The sequence below is a fragment of the Cynocephalus volans genome, chromosome 3 (assembly GCF_027409185.1).
Source record: "Cynocephalus volans isolate mCynVol1 chromosome 3, mCynVol1.pri, whole genome shotgun sequence".
Classification (NCBI taxonomy): Eukaryota; Metazoa; Chordata; class Mammalia; order Dermoptera; family Cynocephalidae; genus Cynocephalus; species Cynocephalus volans.
Window position 1 is genome coordinate 147,482,728 of NC_084462.1, and position 26,642 is coordinate 147,509,369.

General features: G+C 35.5%; 1 protein-coding gene across 4 annotated transcripts in view; it reads left to right on the forward strand.

Annotated features, from left to right (window-relative positions):
- FUT8 (fucosyltransferase 8) overlaps positions 1-26,642 on the forward strand; it is a 332,924-nt gene that overhangs the window by 152,806 nt on the left and 153,476 nt on the right. For all 4 annotated transcript variants that reach the window (XM_063089805.1, XM_063089804.1, XM_063089806.1 and 1 more), the window contains one exon: positions 2,758-3,184. In XM_063089805.1, coding sequence (XP_062945875.1) covers positions 2,982-3,184 — 203 coding nt within the window. In that variant the 5' untranslated portion in view covers positions 2,758-2,981. The remainder of the gene's footprint in view (positions 1-2,757; positions 3,185-26,642) is intronic.

A 26,642-nucleotide genomic window follows, 5' to 3' on the forward strand; every position in this document is an offset into this window, starting at 1 on the left:
AATCATGTAGTTTATATTTTAGCAGGCATTGTTCAAATAATAAACAGCAAACATAAGCAAGTAAGCAAGCATTCACTGTGGTTAGTAGATAAGGAAGAATTCTATACCTGCTCTTTTAAACCATTCTAAGGAAAATTACATCAAAAATTAGCTGTTTTTCAGCTTGGCTTGGTTTTGTTGGTACTGTTTTAAAATATTGGCTGAGAACAATAAAATCCTGGGAAATACTCTCTCCAAAAACTGAGTTAAAATAATGCTGTTAATTAAGAAAATGACCATGTTTTGCTCTTACAATAATTTCTTTCTTTTTACAACTTATATTATTATCAATATTGCTGTATAATGTAGTAATTTAATGGATTTTGTAGTAATTTTGTAGTATTTTTGTAGTAATTGAATATCCAAAAATATCTTGGATATTTTTGATGGTAGTTAATAAAAATCTGAAGTACTTTTTTATGACAAAATTTGTCTCTGTAAATACTTGTGTTATTATTCAAGTTATATTATGTCTTTTGCTAGCTTTCTGAATATTTATGATAATGTTTACAAGTAAAATGTTTCAGCACATCTTATTTGTTATTTAAATTATTCTTTTTTAGAAAGCTCTCTTTGCTTTGGTTGTTTATCACAGATGTCTATCTAAGTTATTTTGCTTTGAAGGGAAAGATAAAAATTTTTTAATATTTTCTATATGTCTATTTTAATAGCTTAGAATTAACTAGGATATAGGTTCCTCTATGTATCTGTTAACCAACTTCTCCCTACAAATAATATGATAGCATTTTATCATATCATATGATATGATAGCATTTTATCATATCATATGATATGATAGCATTTTATCATATCATATGATATGATAGCATTTTATCATATATGATATGATAGTATTGCATATGTGGTCATAAAAAGTATTATTAACTCAAATGTTAATACTTAAATTTTTTGTTGACTTACTGAATTGAATCCATCCTTAGGCCATCAGAGTTGATTCATTTTTTGTTTTTTAATCAGGAAGCTCTAAATGTCTGCATTTTTTCTACATAAGATGAAAAGCAGACCTCAAATGATTAGATCTTTTACCTGAAACATTGAATAGACTTTAATTATTCTTATGTTTTTGTGGATAGATATGGATACCTGAGAATTCGAAATTAGAGGAGCAGGGTTTTGACAAGAGTTTTGAGAAAGGAACAGGAGGAACAGTGAAGTCAATAAAAAAAGGGTTCTTGATACTGTATATTCTCACTCATGTGGGAGCTGCAAAAAAGTTGATCTTATCTTATAGAGTAGAGAGTAAATTGTGGTTACTAGAGTCTGGGAAGGCATATAGAGAGAAATTGGTTAACAGATACAAAATTACTGCTAAACAGGAAAAATAAACTCTAGGAGTTTATAGTAGTAATAGGCATCTATAATTAACAATAATTTATGATATTGTTCTGAAGTGACTAGAAGAGAGGAGCTCAAATGTTCTCATCGCAAAGAAGTGATAAATTTTTGTGATGATGAATATGGTAATTATCCTCATTTGATGATCACACATTGTATACGTGTATTGAAATATAACTCTGTACCCCATAAATATGTATAATATGTGTCAATTAAAAAATAATTAAAACATTTTTCATTTGGGCTATTGCTTTTTCATTTGGTTTTCGAGCATTTCTCAGTGAGTATAATTCTTTTCATTCTTTGTTTTAGGCAGCATAAACCAGTAACATCAAGGTACTAGTATAGTAGTAAATGGGAAGGAAGTAGAGTGTTTGTAAGACACTCATTTGAAGAGATTTACTTCTCTTTGAATACCTGGTCATTTAAAAACAATTGAGATTTGAGGTTCAAAAATAGAAAATAGTGACCCCGTGCTCTTATTTTTGAAGTCTTTTCTCCAACTTTTCTATCTAATCTTTTATATTTGTTTCATTAGTGGTCAAGTGCCCCTCACATTCGGTCTTACATACAGAGCTATTTCTTATCTTTTCTCTCTTTTCTTTTACAAAAAACTCTGCTTCTGGACATATGACTTCTCTTCTATAGCTCTGGAATTGTTAAATGGATTTAAATTATATCTTTGCCTACAAATTCTCTCTTTGGGGAGAAAATAGTTTTGTTTTCCAAGAGAATTCTAAGGCTAATAATGGAGAAATGATCAATGAAACCTATAACCAAGCCTGGGAAAGCATGTGCACATGTAGTTTCAGATGCACAGTCACTAGGATTTAACTGGTATTAGACTTTTGTTTTAATTGTTGGTATTTTTAGTGAATTTGAGGAAGAAATTGAGCCTGATCCATTTGAACCCTTGCCTGTGATGTTTGGAGTGGTTGCCAGCTGGTTAATGGGTGTGGTAACCTTTGCTTGACTAGTATGCATGTCACTTTTATAATTTATCCTAAAAGTGACAGTTTACCTCTCACCTGCAGAGTTAAACAGTATAATGGCAGCTGAACAGTGAGATGGAAGGGGATGGAGTAGAGAACTTGTAGAAATGAATTCACTTATACAGAGAACATGTTTCTGTTTGAGATAATGAACACATTAGCCCAAAATACATAGTTGAATACATTTTGTTTTTGACTGATTATTCAAAGATACAATGTTTTAATCACCATATATGATCTATTTACAATAACATAAGAAGGAAAAGTGATGATGGAAACACCAATGTGTTTCCTTTAACTCCGTGAATCTTCAGCATCTGCTATTTTACATATCCTAGAAATTTAAATACATTTCTTACTCTTTCCACAGCATGTAAAGTCTATGAAGCACAAGACAATAAAACTTCTACTCATATCACCAGAAGGATTCCTTTCAAAGATTCACCACAGGACTACCAGAGAGACTAATTTGTCTGAAGCACCATGTGTTGAAACAGCAGAAGTCTATTCACCTGTGCACTAACTAGAAACAGTTACCATGTTTTCAATTCTTTGAGCTCCAGGAAGCCAGGGAAGTGAGTTGAAAATCTGAAAATGCGGCCATGGACTGGTTCCTGGCGTTGGATTATGCTCATTCTTTTTGCTTGGGGGACTTTGCTCTTTTACATAGGTGGTCATTTGGTACGAGATAATGACCACCCTGATCACTCTAGCAGAGAACTGTCCAAGATTCTGGCAAAGCTTGAACGCTTAAAACAACAGAATGAAGATTTGAGGCGAATGGCTGAATCTCTCCGGTAGGTTCTAAAATACTGAAGGAAGAATGATGAAATATTGTATTTATTTTAAGGTGTAGGGCTTCATTCAGCTATTGAAAAATAGTTAATAATTTCTAGAAACTGCTGTCTTTGCAAAAATTTAATTATCTTAGGGTATTTTTTTATACCAATGGCATCTCTATATATTTAATATAGAGAATTTCTCCATAGTGGCAAAACTTATTTTATATATGAATTTTAATATAGAAAAATTATGCCATTAGGCACTTATATTTTATTTACAGTTATCTTCAGCATCTTGACAATTTGATGTATTAAATCCAAAATTTGAATGATTTAAATTAGTGTATATTAAAAATTTTATCATATGAATTATAACAAAGACATTAAAGTGATTGGGAGGCTAGGTCAGTCTAACCACAAACTGTTAAAATGAAGAAAATATTTATCATTAAATAAAACAACTGGATCTGGAAGTTGGAGAATTATCATTGCTACTTGTAGTCTATTAAAAAAAATGATGTATGTTTGTTGGAAGACATCAACTGTTTGGAAAACCAAAGTCTCCTATTTTCAGGGAGCAAGTAAACATTGTGTTACATAGGTGATCCTTATATTTTTTTCAAAGTTATTGAGTTTAAAAGTTATCTAGAATCTTCTAATTCCTTTACTTTATAAATGAAGATGACCATGTATTTAGTGCTTTCTGTCTCTCAAAACAGAGGTTGAGGCTAGAAACGAAGATGACCTTCACCCTTTCTTTAGAACTCAGTCTTTCCCTTTGCCTAGTTCTGTACTTTTTTCTTCACCATAATAATATTTTGGGTTTTTTAAAAAAATTTTTTTATGTCCAATGGAAGGCAATGCTAAATGTTAGGAGTTTTACAAATATGAATGAAACATCATCCCTATCATTTGTAGTAGTAGTGTCATCCAGCAAGGTGGTAAATGGTCAGTGATTTGAAAGTAGATAACTTCTTGAATTTGTGTTATCATTTTATTTCCTGCTGGAGAGTAATTAGGGAGCATCATGAAGGAGGTGATCTTTCAGTAGAGTCTTATTCAGTCATGCTTTATGAGAACTAAAGACCGATTATTTAGGGATTAGTAATAATAGCTATCATTTATTGAGAGTTTATAATATACCAGGTACAGTGCTGAGCACTCTGAATAGATAATCTCATTGAATTTCACAATATCTTTATGAGATGCTAGTACTATTTTTATAAGCATGTTACAGATGAAGGATCATAGGGATGTTAACTAATTTAAATTTGCCCAAAGTTACACTTTTCACAAGTGGTAGAGACTACTTTGAATCCCAGTAAAATGCCTCCAAAGCTTGAGCCCTGAGGAGTTAACTATATTGCCTGCATGTGCAGAAAACAGAGAGAAATCCATGAGCCCAAAATTTCAATTAAAAGTCTCAGGTAAGAGATCACCAAGAATAGCTGCTGCTGTAGCTGATAATGGAGTTTGCTTTGATTATAGTAAAATCTTGTTTTACATCATGGGAATTTTGTTCCTTAAAGAATATTTTGCCTCTTAAAATTTAGGCTCACAAACAATTGCTCACTTTTTCCTACTTTCATCTTCAATACTGATACTTCCATTTATTTCTGATTGCCAAGTGTCTTGCTTTTGTTGCATGAAGGAAAGCTTGCCTTTAGTATCTGTTGTTTCTAATGCAAAATAATCTTTGGGCCTCTTGTGTCACTTTCTTTATATTCTTACATGTTGAAATTAAATTCTCAATTAATACATTTAAATGTAGAGACAATTTCTAAGAGCTGAAGCACTAAGTCATGCTGGAATATCATATAAATGCAATCTAAAAATGCAGACTAAGTAAATGAGCCCATTTTTATATAAAGACATATAATGTTAGGAAAATAAATAAGTAGTTATTTTCTCTTATTGGGGAAGAAAACCTCCCTGGGCCCTTCCATTGACTTCACTCGTGGGGCCATTTGTGTTTTATCCAAAGGGATTTTATTTTAGAGCCCCTGGCATGAAAAGGAGAGCAATGGAGATGCTTCTGGCATTGGGATTTTTGTCTCTTATTGTAATTCAGCCAACATTTTGAACTTAATTTGCTATGTCTTTTTCTTATTAGAAAATTTATTCATAAGCCAGACCATAAAGGATTAATTCGGATGACTGTAAAACTAGGTCATTTCTTTGAGATAAGGCATATGGTTTGGAATTGGAAAGCAATCCAGAAGCCTGAAACTACAATTTTTTATATTCAGGACAATAATTTTAAAAGTAGTTCATCGACCTTCCAGCTAGAATTTGCTAATTTTATCGATAGTGCTACAAGTTTAGGAAAATAATTTAAAAATCATTTCTCTAAGGGATGCAAATGTATAAGCTCAATGTATGGGAAGTTGCTGTGTATGTGTATGTATACGTGTATGTGTGTGTATGTGTGTTTAAGTCTGACTTATTGATGAATAATTTTCATTAAGTAAAATTTACTTCTTTTAGTGTAGAGGTCTATGAGTTTTGGCAAATGCTTAGTCATGTAACCACTACCACAATCAAGTTATAGAAGAATTCTAAGTCCTCCCCCAGAATTCTGTTGTGCACCCTTGTAGTCAAATTCTTTTTTTTTTTTTAAATTTTATTTTGTCGATATACAATGTGGTTGATTATTGTTGCCCATCACCAAAACCTCACTCCCACCCCCCTCCGCCCTCCCCCACAACAATGTCCTTTCTGTTTGCTTGTCATATCAACTTCAAGTAATTGTGGTTGTTATATCTTCTTCCCCCCCCTTTTTTTTTTTTGTGTGTGTGTGTGTGTGTGTGAATTACATATTAATTTTTAGCTCCCACCAATAAGTGAGAACATGTGGTATTTCTCTTTCTGTGCCTGACTTGTTTCACTTACTATAATTCTCTCAAGGTCCATCCATGTTGTTGCAAATGGCAGTATTTCATTCGTTTTTATAGCTGAGTAGTATTCCATTGTGTAGATGTACCACATTTTCCGTATCCACTCATCTGATGATAGACATTTGGGCTGGTTCCAACTCTTGGCTATTGTAAAGAGTGCTGCGATGAACATTGGGGAACAGGTATACCTTCGACTTGATAATTTCCATTCCTCTGGGTATATTCCCAACAGTGGGATAGCTGGGTCGTATGGTAGATCTATCTGCAATTGTTTGAGGAACCTCCATGCCATTTTCCATAGAGGCTGCACCATTTTGCAGTCCCACCAACAATGTATGAGAGTTCCTTTTTCTCTGCAACCTCGCCAGCATTTATCGTTCAGAGTCTTTTGGATTTTAGCCATCCTAACTGGGGTGAGATGGTATCTCAGTGTGGTTTTGATTTGCATTTCCCTGATGCTGAGCGATGTTGAGCATTTTTTCATATGTCTGTTGGCCATTTGGATATCTTCCTTAGAGAAATGCCTACTTAGCTCTTTTGCCCATTTTTTAATTGGGTTGCTTGTTCTTGTAAAGTTGTTTGAGTTCCTTATATATTCTGGATATTAATCCTTTGTCAGATGTATATTTTGCAAATATTTTCTCCCACTCTGTTGGTTGTCTTTTAACTCTGTTAATTGTTTCTTTTGCTGTGCAGAAGCTTTTTAGTTTGATATAATCCCATTTGTTTATTTTTCCTTTGGTTGCCCATGCTTTTGGGGTCGTGTTCATGAAGTCTGTGTCCAGTCCTATTTCCTGAAGTGTTTTTCCTATGTTTTCTTTAAGAAGTTTTATTGTTTCAGGGTGTATATTTAAATCCTTAATCCATTTTGAGTTGATTTTAGTATACGGTGAGAGGTATGGATCTAGTTTCATTCTCCTGCATATGGATATCCAGTTATCCCAGCACCATTTGCTGAAGAGGCAGTCCCTTCCCCAGTGAATAGGCTTGGTGCCTTTGTCAAAGATCAGCTGGCAGTAAGTGTGTGGGTTGATTTCTGGATTCTCTATTCTATTCCATTGGTCAGTGTGTCTATTTTTATGCCAGTACCATACTGTTTTGCTTATTATGGCTTTGTAGTATAGCTTAAAGTCAGGTCGTGTTATGCCTCCAGCTTTATTTTTTTCGCTCAGCATTGCTTTGGCTATGCGTGGTCTTTTATTATTCCATATAAATGTCTGGATAGTTTTTTCCATTTCTGAGAAAAATGTCTTTGGAATTTTGATGGGGATTGCATTGAATTTGTATATCACTTTGGGTAGTATGGACATTTTCACTATGTTGATTCTTCTAATCCAAGAGCATGGGATATCTTTCCATCTTCTTGTATCCTCTCTAATTTCTCTCAGTAGTGGTTTGTAGTTCTCATTATAGAGATTTTTCACCTCCTTGGTTAACTCAATTCCTAAGTATTTTATATTTTTGGTGGCTATTGTAAATGGGCAGGCTTTCTTGATTTCTCGTTTGCATGTTCACTATTGGAGAAAAGAAATGCAACTGATTTTTGTGTGTTGATTTTGTATCCTGCTACTGTGCTGAAATCATTTATCAATTCCAACAGTTTTTTTGTAGAGGATTTGGGCTGTTCGATATATAGGATCATGTCATCTGCAAACAGGGACAGTTTGACTTCATCTTTTCCAATCGGGATGCCCTTTATTTCCTTCTCTTCTCTGATTGCTCTGACTAGTACTTCCAACACTATGTTAAATAGGAGTGGTGAGAGTGGGCATCCTTGTCTAGTTCCTGTTCTTAAAGGAAAAGCTTTCAGCTTTTCCCCATTCAGGATGATATTGGCAGTGGGTTTGGCATATATGGCTTTAATTATGTTGAGATACTTTCCCTCTATACCTAACTTATAGAGGGTCTTTGTCATGAATGAGTGCTGAACTTTATCAAATGCTTTTTCAGCATCTATAGAGATGATCATATGGTCCTTGTGTTTGAGTTTATTAATATGGTGTGTCACATTTATTGATTTGCATATATTGAACCAACCTTGCATCCCTGGGATGAATCCCACTTGATCTTGTTGAATAATTTTACGTATGTGTTGCTGTATTCTGTTTGCTAGTATTTTAGTGAGGATTTTGCATCTATATTCATCAAGGATATCGGCCTGTAGTTTTCTGTTTTGGTTATATCTTTACCTGGTTTTGGTATCAGGATGATGTTTGCTTCATAGAATGAGTTTGGGAGATTTGCGTCTGTTTCAATCTTTTGGAATAGTTTGTAAAGAATCGGTGTCAATTCCTCTTTGAATGTTTGGTAAAATTCTGCAGTAAATCCATCTGGTCCTGGGCTTTTCTTTGTTGGGAGCCTTCTGATAACAGCTTCAATCTCCTTTATTGTTATTGGTCTGTTCAAATTTTCTACGTCTTCATGGTTCAGTTTTGGTAGTTTGTGTGTGTCCAGAAATTTATCCATTTCCTCCAGATTTTCAAATTTGTTGGCGTATAGTTGTTTATAGTAGTCTCGAATGATTCCTCTATTTCAGATGAATCACTTGTAATATCGCCTTTATGATTTCTAATTTTTGTTATTTGAGTCTTCTCTCTTCTTTTTTTTGTTAGCCATGCTAATGGTTTGTCAATTTTATTTATCTTTTCAAAAAACCAACTTTTTGATTCATTGATCTTTTGAATTGTTTTTGGGGTTTCAATTTCATTCAGTTCTGCTCTGATCTTAATGATTTCTTTCCATCTGCTAACTTTAGGTTTGGATTGTTCTTGTTTTTCTAGTTCTTTAAGGTGAAGTGTTAGGTTGTTCACTTGCCATCTTTCCATTCTTCTGAGGTGAGCATTTAATGCAATAAATTTCCCCCTTAAAACTGCTTTTGCAGTATCCCACAGGTTTTGGTATGATGTATCATTATTTTCATTATTTCAATAAATGTTTTGATTTCCTGCTTGATTTCTTCTCGGACCCATATGTCATTAAGTAGAATGCTGTTTAATTTCTATGTGTTTGTATAGTTTCCAGAGTTTCGTTTGTTATTAATTTCTAATTTTAATCCATTGTGGTCTGAGAAAATACATGGGATAATTCCATTTTTTTTGAATTTATTGAGACTTGATTTGTGACCTAATATGTGATCTATCCTGGAGAATGATCCATGTGCTGATGAGAAGAATGAATATTCTGAGGTAGTTGGATGGAATGTTCTGTAGATATCTGCCAATTTCAATTGGTCTAGAGTTTTGTTTAGATCTTGTGTTTCTCTACTGATTCTGTGCCTAGATGATCTGTCTAATATTGACAGTGGGGTGTTCAGGTCCCCTGCTATTATGGTATTACTGTCTATTTCCTTCTTTAGGTCTAAGAGAGTTTGTTTTATAAATCTGGCTGCTCCAACACTGGGTGCGTACATATTTATGATTGTTATGTCTTCTTGATGGATCAGTCCTTTTATCATTAAGTAGTGTCCCTCATTGTCTCTTTTCATGGTTTTTAGTTTAAAGTCTATTTTGTCAGATATAAGAATAGCTACTCCAGCTCGTTTTTCTTTTCTGTTTGCATGGTAAATCTTTTTCCATCCTTTCACTCTTAGTCTATGTGAATCTTTATGGGTGAGGTGGGTGTCTTGTAGGCAGCATATAGTTGGGTCCTCCTTTTTAATCCAGTCAGCCAGTCTGTGTCTTTTGTTTGGGGAATTTAAGCCTTTTACATTAAGAGTTGTTATTGAAAGGTGTTGATTTATTCCTAGCATTTTATTGGTTGTTTGGTTGTCTTAGGTGTCTTTTGTTCCTTGCTTTCTGATTTACTGTTTGGTTTCTGTGTTTCTTGGTTCCTTAGGTTGTAGATAGCGTTTTTGTTTGCTTGTTTTCTCTTCATGAGTGCCATTTTTATTATACTAGTGGGTTTTGATTTTTCTTGGGTTTTTATGGCAGTGGTAGTTATTTTTCAGGAACCAAACCCAGTACTCCCTTGAGGATTTCTTGTAAGGGTGGTCGTGTGGTAGTGAACTCCCGCAGTTTTTGTTTGTCTGAGAAATATATTATTTGCCCTTCATTTCGGAAGGATAGCCTTGCAGGGTAGAGTATTCTTGGCTGGCAATCTTTGTCTTTTAGTATTTTGAATATATCATCCCATTCCTTTCTAGCTTTTAGGGTTTGTGATGAAAAGTCTGATGTTAGCCTGATTGGGGCTCCCTTATAGGTGATTTGATGCTTCTCTCTTGCAGCTTTTAAGATTCTCTCTCTTTTTCTCTGAGCTTTGCCAATTTGAGTATAACATGTCTTGGAGAAGGCCTTTTTGGGTTGGATACGTTTGGAGATCGTTGAGCTTCCTGGATCTGAAGATCTGTGATTTTTCCTATACCTGGGATGTTTTCTGCCACTATTTGGTTGAATATGTTTTCAATGCAATCTCAGTTTTCCTCCCCTTCTGGAATACCCATGACTCGGATATTTGAGCGCTTAAGGTTGTCTGATATCTCTCTCAGATTTTCTTCAATGTCTTTGATTCTTTTTTCTCTCTTTTTGTCTGCTTGTGTTATTTCAAACAGCCCATCTTCAAGTTCAGAGGTTCTCTCTTCAACTTCGACAAGCCTGCTGGTTAAACTCTCCATTGTGTTTTTTATTTCGCTGAATAACTTCTTCAGTTCAGCAAGTTCTGCTACATTTTTTTTCAGGACATTGATTTCCTTGTATATTTCCTCTTTCAGATCCTGTATACTTTTCCTCATTTCATCATGATGTCTAGCTGAGTTTTCTTGTATCTCATTCAGTTTCCTTAGAACTATCACTCGAAATTCCTTGTCAGTCATTTCAAGGGCTTCTTGTTCTATAGGATCTAGAGTTTGAGATTTATTAACTTTTGGTGGTGTACTTTCTTGAGTTTTTGTATTTCTCGTATCTTTTTTTTTGATGTTTATTCATTGTGGCAGGGGGTTTCACAGTCCACCGGTTTGAGACTATTGACTATCTATGATGTTGCTGTGCTTCCCAATTTGGTATGGCTACCTCCGTGACTGCTCAGTTGGCCTGTAGTGCCTTGTGTGTGTGGTTGCCTCGGGTCTTGGGCCTCTCTGGGGAGCCACCTCTCTGGTCAGCTTGGACTCTGCTGGGCTGCTGGATCACATACCACAGGGTGTGTGGTCTCTGCTGAGCTTTCAGTTCCTGTGCAGGACTTCTCCCTGTTCCGTGTGCTCTGGCCAAGGCTGTTGGATCGTGCAGTGGCGACCCCACTGGGTGTGTGGTTTCTGTCGAGTCTCCGCCTCCCTGGCCGCACGTCTCCCTGCTCTGTGCGCACTGGGCTGGGCTGGGACGTGTCTTCTGCAACCCTCGTCTATCAGCCGGGCCTTCAAGACCCTGCTTAGCACCGCCTCGCCCAGGAAGCCTACCAGGTTTCTGCTAGGCACAGATGACCGGTCTCTCTGGGTGCCTTTGTAGCACTGTGTAGATCTTTCTCGGGACTTATCACCTTCCTCCTGTTATTGCGGTTATTTGTGTACTTTTCTTATCTCCCACACCAGAGCGTGAGCTCCTCGGGGGAGTAGCCCACAGCACACGGTTCACCTTTGTATCCCCCCGGCATGGACCGAGTCCGGTGCCCTCCTGCAGTCAGCTCTCCGGCAGGTGCAAGCGGACTTGGGAACTCTCCTACCACACTATTCCTAACCAGAAATTGGTTAGGCATTTTTCCGAAGTGGTGGCCGTAGAGATGGTATCTGCCTCCCAGTAACAGGAAGTTTACCAGGGGCCGGAGTCCAGGGTGTGGTGGAGTGACAGTTGGCCCTGCCCGTACTTCCTTGCCCTCCTGACGCTGGCCGGGATGCCCCACGCCACCAGCCCCGCCAGAGAACCGCGGAGGGAGTGGGAGGGGAGGCCAGCCCGCAGGACCCGGGAAGCCCCGCGCCGGGGCAAGCAAGTGGGAAGGCTCAGTGAGGAGCCGAGCCGGGCGAGGAGGACAGGCTTGGCTGAGCCAGGCCGGGGCTGCCACCACCTGAGAAAATGTAGGCAGCCCCGGGGCGGTGAGTGGCCTGGTGATGCAGGCGGAAGCCGGGTGGGCATCAGCCCCCCGAGCAGGGCCTGGTCGGGGGTCAGTCACAGGGCTGTGCCAGGTCGGGCGCTCACTCTCTGCCTCTGGTTTGTCACCTTCCCCGTTCTCGGTTTCCTGCGCGGCTTGGGCACTCCCAGGAATCTTCTTTTATGCCACCCTGAAACCTCGAATCATGAATAGGGCAGCTGGCTGCCTTCAGCGCGGCCCCGGCCTCTGGGATCCTGTGTGCATCCACATCAGCCCTGGCGCCGTGTTCCCTGTTTAGAGACTCGCTTTTGCAGCTAAGAAACAGTTCTTTTCCTGCTCCATACTTCAAAGCTGTTGCCTGTAAATGAGGCAGCCTCTCCTGCCGAGGGCAAAGTGGCGGTCAGCCCTCACGACCGACCACCAGCAGCGGTCCTCCCTTAAGAGATGGCAAGAGGAAGGTCCACAAGTTTCCCGGCTGCCTAAGGCCCAGTGGCCACCTTTTCCACCTCAGCTACTCCGCACCAACCACCGCAGCCACCGCCATCTTGAAACCCCTTTGTAGTCAAATTCTATCACCACCTCCTTACCCTGAGTTCTACTGATCTATCATCTATCCCATATTTTTTCCTGTTCCAGAATATCACATAAATGTAATCATGCAGTATAAAATAAAGCCTTTTGAGTTTGACTTTTTAAATTTCACGTAATATATTTGAGATTCATCAGTGTTATTGTACATATCGTTATTGTGCTTATTCTTTTGTATTGCTGAGTAGTATTGTCATTCCTTTTTAATGTTGAATTTTATTCTATTGCATAGATGTATCACAGTTTTGTTTTTTCAAAAAATCCATTGACCAACTGAGGAATGTCAGGTTGTTTCCATTTTTTGGCAATTATGAATAAAGCCACTCATAACTTTTGCCCTATAGGTTTTTGTGTGAACACAAGTTTTTATTTCTCTTCAGTAAATACCTAGGAGTGGGAATGTTGGGTCATATGTTAAGTGCATTTTTAACTGTATAAGAAGCCACCCCAATATTTTCCAGAGTACCTGTACCATTTGAAATTCCCACCAGTGATCCTTGAGCGTTTGACTTGCTCTTATCCTTGCTTGCACTTGCTACCTATGTTTCAGCTGTTCTAATAGATTATGTAGTATTATCTCATTAAAGTTTCAATTTGCATTTCTATACTTAATGATGTTGAGCATTTTTTTAATGTGTTATTTGCTGTTCATTAATCTTCTTTGGTGAGGTATTTATTCAAATCTGTTGTCTATTTTTAAGAATTCAGTTATGTTTTCCTATTTTTGAGGTTTTTTAAAATTGGGGTTGCACATAAAATTATACATAAATTTATATATAACATAATTTAAAATAAAATCTTACATTATTTTTATAATGTAATTTAATATAAAAGCATAGTGGCTTAAGACAACAACAGTTTATTTGCTCTTGGTTTTTCAAATTGGGTTGGCCTTAGCTAGTCTTTTTTTCTAGGTATATATAGGGCCACTCATGTGGCTGAAGTAATCTGGTGGCTCAATTGTGGTTGGGCAGTCCAAGATGACTTCACTCATATTTGGGGATTATTTGGGACCATGAGCTGGTTACCTTCCATGTGTCTTCTCTGATAGGATGGTCCAGGTTTTTTTCCATGGTAGTGTTCCAAGCAGGCAATAGCAGGAATTGCAAGGCCTCTTGAGACTGAGAATCAGAAGTAGTTCAGTGTAGCCTCTGCCAAATTCTGTTGGTCAGTGCAAGTCGAAAGGCCAATCTCCACTCTGTATTCAAAGATGGAAGAAATAGACCTCACCTCTTGGTTGGAGGAACTACAAAGGGTTTGTAGCCATATTTATCCTACCATTCCTACCTCCAGAATAAGTTTGGATAGCGGGATTAAGTCAAATCATGGTGTTCTTAAACAGCCAGTGTTTAGTTTAGACCTGATTGATAGATATTAGGGAGTCATAGTCACTTTTCAACAGAGGAATGACTCTGAAAATGTTTGAGGAAAATTTAGGTTTTCAGATGGATTTGGGATACGTGCCAGAATGGAATTAAGAGATTACCTGGAAAACTTTAAAAATATTAATCTAGACCTGAGGTGATAGAGAGGTAGACTAAAATTAAGGATTGAATATGTTGGCTTTGGTACTTAAGTTTCTTACATGCTTATATTTGTCTTTTCCCAGACATCTCTTTCATACTTGTTAATTGGTAGCACATTAGGTACACATATACAGGTTGAGTATCCCTTATATGAAATGCTTTTGATGTTGGAATATTTGCAGAATACATACTGGTTGAGTATCCCTAATGTGAAAATCCAAAATCTGAAATGTTCCAATGAAAATTGCCTTTGAGTGTCATGTTGGCACTCAAAAAGTTTCTGATTTGGGGGCATTTCAGACTTGCCTCTCAGAATTGAAATTTACTGAAAAACACCTGGAAATTATTGAAGTTTGTACAGAAAGTCCTTAAGCAGTGAATCTCAAACTAGATGGGTGTTAGAATCTCACAGAGTTGTGAAGTCTGCAGAATGCTTGACAGCTTTCCTCTTAACTTAAATCCTTGTTATTCTAGGGACATTTATTTTTGAGAACATAACTTAAAAAAATTCAAATGTGACTTTGTGGCCCATTAATAAGATTATTTACTTATTTATTTATTTATTGCTTGTTTGTTTGGTCCAGGAAAGCATAAGAGATTTCTTCTGGAATTTAGATGATAGCTGTAAAACTGTAAATTTACAAACCACAAAGAATGTATAATTAACTTATCTGGGCAGATTACACAATCTACCCAGATGTATTACAGCCAAAGCATGAATCTTCTGGTGGAAAAAATTGTCCCAAGCAACAGAGTTATGGAATAATGAGGTAAAAAGCAAATTGAGGTGGTTCTTCACAGGTCATGTCTGTCTTCTGTTTGAGAAGATTGTATTAGAAATTGGGGGAAGCCTTTGTTCTAGTTGGTTGGTTGGAAGATTTGCTCTAGGCTCTCTTCTCTATACCTGCTTATCTCTCATGTAAGAAGTGTACTTATGTTCCTAGAGCAAGGGGCATAGATTGGAATGTTTGTTGGAATTCCATCAGTGAAGCCATCTGGGCCTGGAGTCTCTTTGCGTGGAGGGGTGGTAGGAAGGAGGATGTGTAGGAATTTTAAATTCTAGATTTGATCTCTTTTACAGAAACTGAACTAGTCAGCTTTTTAGTTTTTTTCTTAATGTCAGTTTTGGTAAGATGTGTTTTTTTGTGTCCTTTTTGTCAGCATTTCTAAATGAACTGGTATAAAGTTGTTTTCACTGCCATTTTCTTTTCCATGCCTGTAATATCTATAGTAATGCCCCCCCTTCTCATTCTTAATATTGTTATTTGTGTATTCTCCTTTTATCTTACTAAAAGTTTATTAATTTTGCCTTTTCAAGGAACAAACCTTTGTGGTTTTTCCTTCTGTTGTATGTCTGTTTGCTATTTTATTGATTTCTATTCTGAGTTTGATAATTTCTTTTCTTATACTTTCAAATTTCTATTGGGATTTCTTCTTTGACCCATAGGTTATTTAATGTGTTACTTAATTTCCAAATTGGGCAATTCTATTTTTCTTTCTGTTTTTGATTTCTAGTTTATTCTTCAACTAGGTAGAATTATATTCTATGTTTTTTCAGTTCTTTGAAATTTATTTAATGGCTCAGCAAATAACTTAGTTGGTGAATGCTTAAGAAAAATGTATTCTGCTATCGTTGGATCTGATGGTGCTATGTATGTCATTTAAGTTAGGTAATTTTGTTATTCAGATTTTGTAAATTCATACAGCCTTAATTTTTTAAAATGTTTTTTCTAATGAGAGAGGTATGTTCAAATCTCCTACAATGATTATGGATCCATTTCCTCTCAGCTCTGCCAACTTTTGTTTCATATATCTTAAATCTATTTAATTTGGTGAATGCAAATTCATGACTATTCTATTTTCTCTTAATTGACCCTGTAATCATTGTGAAATTTTCTTATTTATCTCTAATAATACTTTTTTGGCTATACAATCTAACTTTTTGGTATTAATATTGCTGCACCAACTTGCTTTTGGTGAGTGTTTACATGACATTTTCTTTTCCATCTTTTAAATTTAATCTGTCTTGTCTCTTTATATTTAAATATAATTTTGATATTTAAAGTGTTTCTCATAAGCAGAATAGAATTGAAATTTGTTGTTTTTGTCCATTCTGACAGTCTGACAACCTCTGTCTTCCTGTTGTATTGTTTTTTCCATTTATATTTAACATAATTACTGCATTTAAGTCTGCCTTGCCTTTTTTTTCTTTTTTTTCTTTTCCTTCCTATTTGTTTCATCTCTTTTTTCCTTTCTTTTAGATTTACCATTTTTTATTCTATTTTTTTTACTTGTAATAGAGCTTTAATTATACATTCTTTTAACAGTTACCATAGATATTATAAAATAGTCTTTTTTAAATTATAGTTTATCTTAAGCTAATACTTTAATCATTTCCAGAGCAATGCAAGAATATTATAGTATTTCAGCTTTTAAGACCTCATTCACTTTTGGTGTTTTTATTGTCATATATTTTAACAAAATGTAAGTTATAGGTTGGATATTATGTTATCATTATTTTTTAAAAAACTTATATTTGTTTATAATTGACCACATATTTGTCCTTTCTAATGTTCTTTATTCCTTCCTCTAATTCAGTTCTCTATTTTTAACAAAATGTAAGTTATAGGTTGCACACTGTTATTATTAATTTTTAAAAATACTCATATTCTTTTATAATTGGCCACATATTTATTCTTTCCAGTGTTTTTTATTTCCTTCTGTAATTCATTTCTCCCATGTTGAATCATTTTCATCAGCCTGAAGAACATCCTGTAGTATTTTTTATAGTACAGGTTTCATAGCAATAAATTCTCTCATTTTTTTTCTTAAAACTTTTTTATGTCTTTGATTTTTAAGAGGTATTTTTACTGAGTATAGAATTTAGGTCAGCAGTAATTTTTTACAGCATTTGAAACATGTCATTCCATTGTTTCCTGGCTTTCATAGCCTTTTTTGAAAAGTCTGCAATTTTAAGAAGTATATCTTTTTCTTTGGCTATATTTACATTTTTCTTTTTGTCTTTGGTGTTAAGCAGTTGACTGTAATGTGCCTAGATAAGGCTTTGTTTGTTTTTTATCCAACTTGAAAAGGTCATGATCTTCTTAAATCTGGGAGTTGATGTCTTTTATCAATTTTGGAAAATTCTAGGAATTCCGATTGCATATATTATTAGACTTTTAAAAATGGTATCTCCCACTTCTTTTATATGACTTTCCTAACCTTATTTCTCTTTGCACTTCATTTTGTATATTATATTAGTTAGTTTTCTGTTGCTTATAACAGAATACCTGAAACTGGGTAATTTTAAAGAAACAGAATTTATTTATTACAGTTTTGGAGGCTGGGAAGTCCATGGTTAAGGACTACATCCAGTGAGGGCCTTCTTAGTGGGGACTCTATACAGAGTCCCATGGTGATGTATCATATAGTGAGGGCTGAGCAAGAGTACATGCTAACATGCTTTTTCCTCTCCTCGTAAAGCCAGGAGTGCCACTCCTGAGTGCTACTCCTGTAATAACCCACTTACCCATTAATCCATTAATCCATGAGTGGATTAATCCATTCATGAGGGCATAACCCTCACAATATTATCACCTCCCAAAGGCCACACCTTTCAAATACCATTTGAAAGTCTGATTTTCCACTGTCTTAACACTGTTAGATGGGGATCAAGCTTCAGTGAGTTTTGGGGGCACATTCAAACCATAGCACATTATTTTCTAGTGAACTGTTTTCCAATTTATTTGACTTATCTTCTGCTGTGTGCATTCTGCTAATAAACACACCTAGTTAGTAATTTCTATATATTTTGATTCTAGAATGTTCAATTGATACTTTTTAATAATTTTAAATTTCTTTGGAAATTCTTTTTTAAAATTTATGCTGCTCATGGTTCTTTTAATTTCTTTTAATAGTTGTACTGAAATAATCATTATATTTGCTGCTTAGATCACCTTTTGATAGACTTCTATTGATTTTTCTTTTATTAGTCAAATTATTCTAATTCTTTGCATGTCTAGTAATTTTTAATTTTATGTCACATATTGTGTGTAAAGACAGTATGGAGAGTCTCTGTTAGAGATATATTATTTCTGGGCTGATTATTTGAATCCAGTCTAATCAGAGATTGAACATGGCTGTGTTGTGGTTTTAGTAAAACCTGTCCCACTTCTGTTTCTTCCTTGTTTCTCAGGCATAATTCTTCCAGGCTTTTTATTGAGAGTGTGGTGGATTTTTCTTTAAGACTTGAAATGTAGGAAATTTAGTCTGCCCTTCAGAGGTTTTGAACTTTGATCTTTGGTCTGTTGCCCACTCAGCATCTAAATTTGACAAACACTGAAGAGATTAGCTGTGAGTTTAAGGTAGGCCTCAAGCAGGACTTTGTTTTGTAAATATCACAAGATTATGAGAAATTTTAGTCTGTCTTAAAATTGCTCTCTAGCCTCCCTTGTAGCCCCAGAATTTAGTGAATATACCATAGAGAATACTGGCTATATGTTTAGTGCTCCTGCAGTTTTTAAATTTTTACCCTACTCTTCTGTGTGATCCAAGTCTATACCTCACATTGTACCTAGAATCAGCAAATGTTCCCTAAGTAAGAACATGACTAGTTCTAGACTGCTCTCCTCTGGAATTTTAGTTAATTTAATCCTGCATTTCCACAGTTTTCTGTTGGCTTTAAAAAGATGATATTGCAAATTATCTTTTTTTGAGGTGGTCATTATTGCATTTTTACAATGAGAATAGGGATTGCCATGTCATACCTACTACATTCTCCTTGTAACCAAATCTACTCTACCAGTATTGAAAATGGTTAGAGTGCATTTATCCCAATGTTGCTGCTGTAAGAGATTCCCATTAGTTCCTGTGCCTGTATCTCTAGGGCTGTCCTGGCTCTTGCCCTTTTTAAGACCTGATTCTTCAGGTTTTCCTTTGGGAAAAAAAATTTTTTTTTTTAAAAACATTCTCTCCCATTTTATCCCCAGTTGGGTGGTAAGGGAAAGAAATGGTTTAAGTGGTTTAGAAGTTTATAACTATCAGAGTAATTTTCTTCATTGACTGATTGACTGAATCAATTAGGTGAAAGAGATTAAGATAAGATTTAGATAGGTTGAGCTTCATGTACTTGCTGAACTTTGGAAAGTGAATCTAGAACTTGAGAAAAAATTCAGGGCAAGAGAGAAAGATGCTTTTGGGAACCATCCACATAGAAATGATTGCCAGAAAATGTGTGGCACAAAGTGAAAATTTCTCCATTTACTTTAGATAATTTATAGTTTCCCTAAACACTATAGATTTGGAGAGAAGAAGATGTGGGAATAGCATCAACGTACTCTTACTTGCAGGGCCAGCAAGAATCTCATATGGTAGGAAAATTCATTTTTCAAACACTGCACCTGTTTCATGGGTAAAGCAACTGGTTATATGGCACAGAAATATAGTATTACATGTATTTTTCCACAGTGTTGTCATTAGCAGCTTTTATGGGGGCAGAGCCTTAGTTGGAAAAGAACACATTGAGAATGTAATGCTGCTTTCATCATCATTTGTTACATTATCTTAATTTTCTTCTTTATACCCAGGATTGAATTCATATATATTTCTATTAGTTTACTTGGAAAAATGCCAAGTAAGGGGTTTCCAGGCAACAAATAGGTATTATATCAATTGTTCTGTGTCTTGCTATGCTACATATCCGTGTGTTCAAAACACTGCAGTTGTAGCATTGTAATCTGCCTTTTCATATGCACTGAAAAGTGTAACCCCGCTTAAACAAACTCAGTATGTGAAATTCTAGGGTTACCTGGAAGAGGGAGGGTAAAATAGTCTTTGGAAAATAGCAAACTCTTAATGAATTTGGACTTAAAATATAACACCCCATAGTCTTACAAGTATTTTGTAAAGCTAGACCTACCAGTGTGTAGACACAATGAATGGCTTATAATCCTATTCATAAGAGACCTGTAACTCATAATAATAATTTCATGGCACTTTTCTCAAGGTTTTATGTAGTACTTCATTGACTGTGTGTGCGATGCAGTGGGAAATGTTGTAAGAAAAGATGTTAGCTTCTGCTTTTACTGCTAGAATTTTGATTGTCCTTAGAACAGCATCAGTAGCAGCAGGAACTGCAAGACAATAACAAAAAAACAGCTATGAATGTTAATATGTGTTACTATGAATCATGCCATTTTCTAAACTCTTTATGTATATGAACTCATTTAATCCCTCCAGCAGACCTATGAATAAATATTCACATTATTCTCATTTTATAGATGTAGACAGAGAAGCACAGTTAAGTAGTTTGCTGAAATTTCTACAACCGAGTTGGAGCTGTAGTTTAAACCCAAGCATTCTGGCTTCATAGTCCACATTCTGAATCATGTTGCTGTGGTGACTCTAAAAGTAACTGCTATGTCACAAAAAATGTGCAAAAATCCTTTTTCTAACACCCTTTGCTTGTTGTGTATGTGATTCAGTAGACTAGACTATAGGCCATAATGGGCATCCAACGAATAGTTCTAGAAAAATGCTGTGCTTCATGCCCCTGTGCCTTTGTACACTTTACTATTTTACTGATTCAGCCCCACCCCCATCTTTCCTAAGCATTTTTAGTAAGTGATAGTGATCCTTTAAGACTTAGCCCAAGTATGCCCTACTCTGAGAATCTTTTCTTGACCCCATTGATCTGAATTAGGTCCCCTTTCTGTGTGTTCTCCCATCCCCTATGGTTTACTCCTGTCATTGTACTTACCACAGTGTGATAACTTTTTATACAGTTGTCTCTTCAGTTGAATCTTACTTGAGTCTCTAAGGAGTGGACCATACCTTATTCATCTTTGTATTACAGTGTTCAGATTCTGGTACCTTTGATAAAATGTTCATAAAATGAATGATTGAATGAGCGCACATATTACTTAGCTCAGTACTTTGGGCATAGTGAATGTTGCATGAATGAATTGGAATGCAGGACTATGTTTTGTATAAATCATACAATAAACATTTTTATCTGTAGATTTAAGTCTTTTTATGATTAAAGTTTAACATCCTTACATGTCATCTTTTTAAAAAATGATTTGTTGATCTACCTTTTACTTCCTCGATTACAGTACTCCTTCTGAGTTCTATTGCATTATGGATATTTTGTTGTCTAGCCATAGAATTCTTGTCAACAATTATATAGCAGTTTCCTCTGAAATTTTGCATGCTCATGTCATTGTGAAGGATATTAGAGATAATATTTTCTGTAGGTCAGGTCATGATGATAGTTATCACTGTGATAAACTATATAAAAATGTACATTGCCATTTATAAGCAACAGGAAGACCTAGTAAAGCTCTCTGCTAAGTGCTTTATAGGCTCTAGGCAACATAAGTGATAGTGAACTTATTTACATTGCTGAATATAATAAGCAAAAAAGAGAAAAGAGAACCCTGAGGCAAATGCAGTGCATTTAGCATATCCCATAACTTTGTATTTAATGATTAATCAGAAAGTGTATAGAAGCTGTTTGTTCTTTTCAACCCCATATTTTGATATTGAGGATCTTATCTTTGTTATGGAGTGTAGGCAGATATTTAGGAAGACAGTGCTTCACATTTATTTTCTTTAAACTTTTTGAATTAGATCTGAGTTATACTTCTTTGCTTCTTAATATCAAATCTTGAAATTTCCTGTTCAAAAGATTAAAGAAAGTGAATTACTATGTCACTGTTGCTATTTGCTTATTAGGGACATAAAAAATGGAACAAAAATGGAAAGATGAAAGGTCAGGTGGTAACAATTAAAGAGGAAGTAGAGAAAGTAAGTCAAGAGACTGAAGACATGTAGACTCAGAGTCAAGTTCTACTAATATTTTAATGTATCCTATGTGCCAGGATCTAGATGCTTTCAATGTTACCTTTAATTTATTTAATATCAAGTGAAAATTGTAGTTTGTTTTGCCTTAGGTCCTTCTTTTGCATCTTTCGGTATTTAACTCTTTAGTTTCTATATGTTTGCATTTGGCATACTAGTTTGTAAAACTTCATTTATTCATACATTCCTTCATTCAGACTTTGTAGTCAGACAAATCTGACTTTATATTCCATCTCTGCCATTTAACCAATAGCTAGGTGTGACCTCTGTGTTACTTATCTTCTCTGAGCCCTAGTTTTATCATTTATTAACCATAGAAATTAAATGTCTTGGTCAAAGATTTTTTGGATTCAGGTTATAGAAATCTACCTAATCACAAAATGATATTATTTTGTAGGGATACGTGGGTATCTTTTGCAATTGAAGGGCAAGAAGCAAGTCAAGACCTCTTGAGGGTCTAGAAACAGGAATTGGAAAGCTGATACAAATGCAGACCTTTAATCTCTGTCTCTCTTTGTCTCTGTCTCTCTTGTTCTATCTTTTCATATTCATTCTCTTTTCTCTCTTTTTTTTTCTCATTTCTGATTCTCTTTGTATGTCTTCCTTAATCTCCTCTCTTTCTCTCCTTCTCTCTCTCTGTCTCTTTCTCTCTCTCTCTCTCTCTCTGCAAATCAGCTTTCATTGTTTCAGGGTGCATATGGCCAAACATGGGAACCCCACAGCTCCCGAATTTACATAAACTCAGTTTGAGTGACAAGCTGAGACTAATTAGTGTCTCTTAGTCCAAATTGTGAATTTCCAGGAGAAAGAAACTGATTGGTCCAACTTCTATCAGATGTATGTTCCTGGTCCAATCAACTATGGGGGAAGAAGGAAGAGTCACATAGTCCAATGTGGTTGCCAGGACAGCTCTATAGGTGATGGCAGGAGTTGATGCTAAAATAAAGTGGCTGGTGGCTGTCTACTTAATACCTGTCTTATTAGGCTGCTGTGATGATTACATTAAATATCACACAAATATCTGTGAGTTCCTAATAGGCAGCCAACTACTAGTATAGTAGAAAATACCATGTATCACTCCAAAATGGATGCCTCCCAAATATTAATTACTTAACTTAATCTTCCTGTTTAAAAGGAACAATCATCACTCACATTTTATAGTTGTTCACATAAATATTAAGCAAGCTGCTTAATATAACAGAGTAAAATAGTTTTATTTTAAAATAGACTTAGAAATAGAATCTAGGCCTTTAAATTTCCTCTTTCTCTTCATTAAAATGCACTTATTAAATTCTTCATAGCACATGAGCCTATGCCAAGAAAATTACTTTGACCCCATTCCCTGATCTCTAATAGCTTATAATTAAGACATGCATTAGATATTGCAAATAGCCAATAAGAAATATCATTCAGTCATAAAAGGGCTAGTAATGTGCTTACATTTAATGCAATTTTAGGGTGCATTTATATGGGTTAGAATGCAGTGGTAATATTAGAGACAATATTGGAGTAGATATTAAATTTATGTGTGACCGTGGGAATTACACATCTCACCTGAGTAAGGTAAGTCAATGCAGTACACTTGAGTTGTAGTATGAAACCTCTTTTATGTTATTATTAAATATGTATACATCTATATTTATATATACATATCAGATTCAAAATTTGATTGTTCAAAATTATAAAACCTCTGTTAGATAATAACGTAACAGCTAAAGAATTTCTGAACTGGCTTATTGCCAGGAAGCCTTCAAAAGGAAAGAAAGATGAATAGATGGGGTGGGAGAGGTATTAATTGCATTGTTCATGCTGTCACTATCTGCTTTATCTATCTGAAAGTGGAATAGTAAAGTCATTGAGCTAGTTATAAGTAACTTGTAGGCATTATCTTTGATTCTTAGTAGTCATTAAGATAATGTTGATCACACTGTATATATTCATTATATAAGCTGATGCATAAACTGGTAGAAGCCTAACCTTGAAGGTCTTATTTCTTGGCATTAGTGATGGCAGAGAATAAATCATCAGTTATACTCAAGCATACATGCAACACTGGTGTAAAATTTCTGTAAGAGCTTTCCCAGCACTCTAAAAGGATTGAATAGACTCTTTTAAATATATATGAGATGGAATATTATCTCATTTTTTCAGAAACATCAAGGCAAAAGCAGCAAATGGTGATTTCTTTAATAAGATGGTAAGTTGAAAAGAGACCTTGATGATTGAATTCATTAAAATGGTATGCTATGGTTAAGTATTATGAAATGTGCTACAACAGGCCTAAAAGTGACAAAATTACAGAACAAGGGGGAAATTATTTCACTAGCTCATATGTTGCTTTTGATTGTATGTGCAATGAATCTAAGAGAAATTTGCTGCTATTCCTGGAAGAAAGAAAGTCTAACCTGGAGAAAAGCCTTCCGTGGAAGGTCTATCCTTTTTTGTAAGACTTTAAAAGAGAGTTTATGAGTCAAAATAAAGAAAAAGAAATATCTGAGTTTTAGGTATGATTGAAATAGAAGATAAGGAACATATTAAGACAGTGGAAGAGGAGATACAGGTTAATTATCTAAAGTTACATTTAAAGCTTTAGGAAATTATTTCTTATGCTTTTGTGTAGATTCCCAATCAAAGATACGTTTTTTTCTAGTTACAAGGTATTTTGGGACTCTTTGGATGTTACATACCTTTAGAATATTTTTAGCCTATTATATTGTATGCATTATGACCATACTAAAGTTTATTAAGTAAGGAAATAACATCAAAATGACTGTCAAATAAAAAATTAGCTAATTGGATATTTGTATAAAGGAAATCAGAGTTCATAAAGAAAATGGGAATTTGGAGGCTGGAGTATAAATGCTATTGAAACAGAAATGAAGCTGGTTCGTGAATGATTAAACCATCCATTCATTGCCTTCTGTATAAAGGGCAAATGTAATTCCACCACGTTTATAATACAGGCAACCCTGCCTAAAGAGTTATGGTTTTAAGGGTCAGTTAACTACATATCTATCAACTGTAATATTAGCAGAGTGACTATGTAACTAATCCTCTGCCTAGTGAAGAGGTGACTGTTTACAAAATGCAGTAGCACCTGCAATTAGTTGAGGTTTATAGCTCAAATGCATTGTATCACTTCATAAGGAACATCCCTTTAAATTTATATTAACAAATCTCCTTTGGCTTTGAAATGAGGAGTGGCTTTAAGGCACTCTGTTTCAGAGAAGACAAGTGGAGAATAGCTTGCTGAGGTTAAATCACAACTTGGCCTCTACCCCAGATGACGTCGATCATCTGAGGTTTGAAGGACCACTCTTGACAACTAAACTACATTTAAGTATTTAGTTCACTGTCATGTAAATACATTTTAATTTTCAGAATATAAAACAATATAATACCATTTCCTACAAAAAAGAACTGTACAAGTTTACTTCTCAAGCAATCATTAGAATGACATATTACATTTTTTATTGAGACTGTTTGTAATACCCATGTTTGAGTCATTTGGCCTAGTTGATGGCATGGGGCATAATGTTAATGAAAAGGTCATGAATTGAATCCACACACCGAACAGTTAGGTTTGTATGTAGAGTAGTTCTGTTTTGTAGTTAGGATGGCATTCTTCACCTGTAGGTACATATTTTATTGATTCCTTACTCCCCCTTTGAACACTATTTTAGAAGTGGGTTAAATTTTTCATGAAAGAAAATCAAATATACTATTTTTTTTTTTTTTTAATTTTATCGATATACATTGTGGCTGATTATTGCTCCCCATCACCAAAACCTCCCTCCCTTCTCCCTCCCCCCTCCCCCCCAACAATGTCCTTTCTGTTTGCTTGTCATATCAACTTCAAGTAATTGTGGTTGTTATATCTTCTCCCCCCCCCCCAGTTTTGTGTGTGAATTTATATATTAATTTTTAGCTCCCACCAATAAGTGAGAACATGTGGTATTTCTCTTTCTGTGCCTGACTTGTTTCACTTAATATAATTCTCTCGAGGTCCATCCATGTTGTTGCAAATGGCAGTATTTCATTCGTTTTTATAGCTGAGTAGTATTCCATTGTGTAGATGTACCACATTTCCCGTATCCACTCATCTGATGATGGACATTTGGGCTGGTTCCAACTCTTGGCTATTGTAAAGAGTGCTGCAATGAACATTGGGGAACAGGTATACCTTCGACTTGATGATTTCCATTCCTCTGGGTATATTCCCAACAGTGGGATAGCTGGGTCGTATGGTAGATCTATCTGCAATTGTTTGAGGAACCTCCATACCATTTTCCATAGAGGCTGCACCATTTTGCAGTCCCACCAACAATGTATGAGAGTTCCTTTTTCTCCGCAACCTCGCCAACATTTATCGTTCAGAGTCTTTTGGATTTTAGCCATCCTAACTGGGGTGAGATGGTATCTCAGTGTGGTTTTGATTTGCATTTCCCGGATGCTGAGTGATGTTGAGCATTTTTTCATATGTCTGTTGGCCATTTGTATATCTTCCTTAGAGAAATGCCTGCTTAGCTCTTTTGCCCATTTTTTAATTGGGTTGCTTGTTTTCTTCTTGTAAAGTTGTTTGAGTTCCTTGTA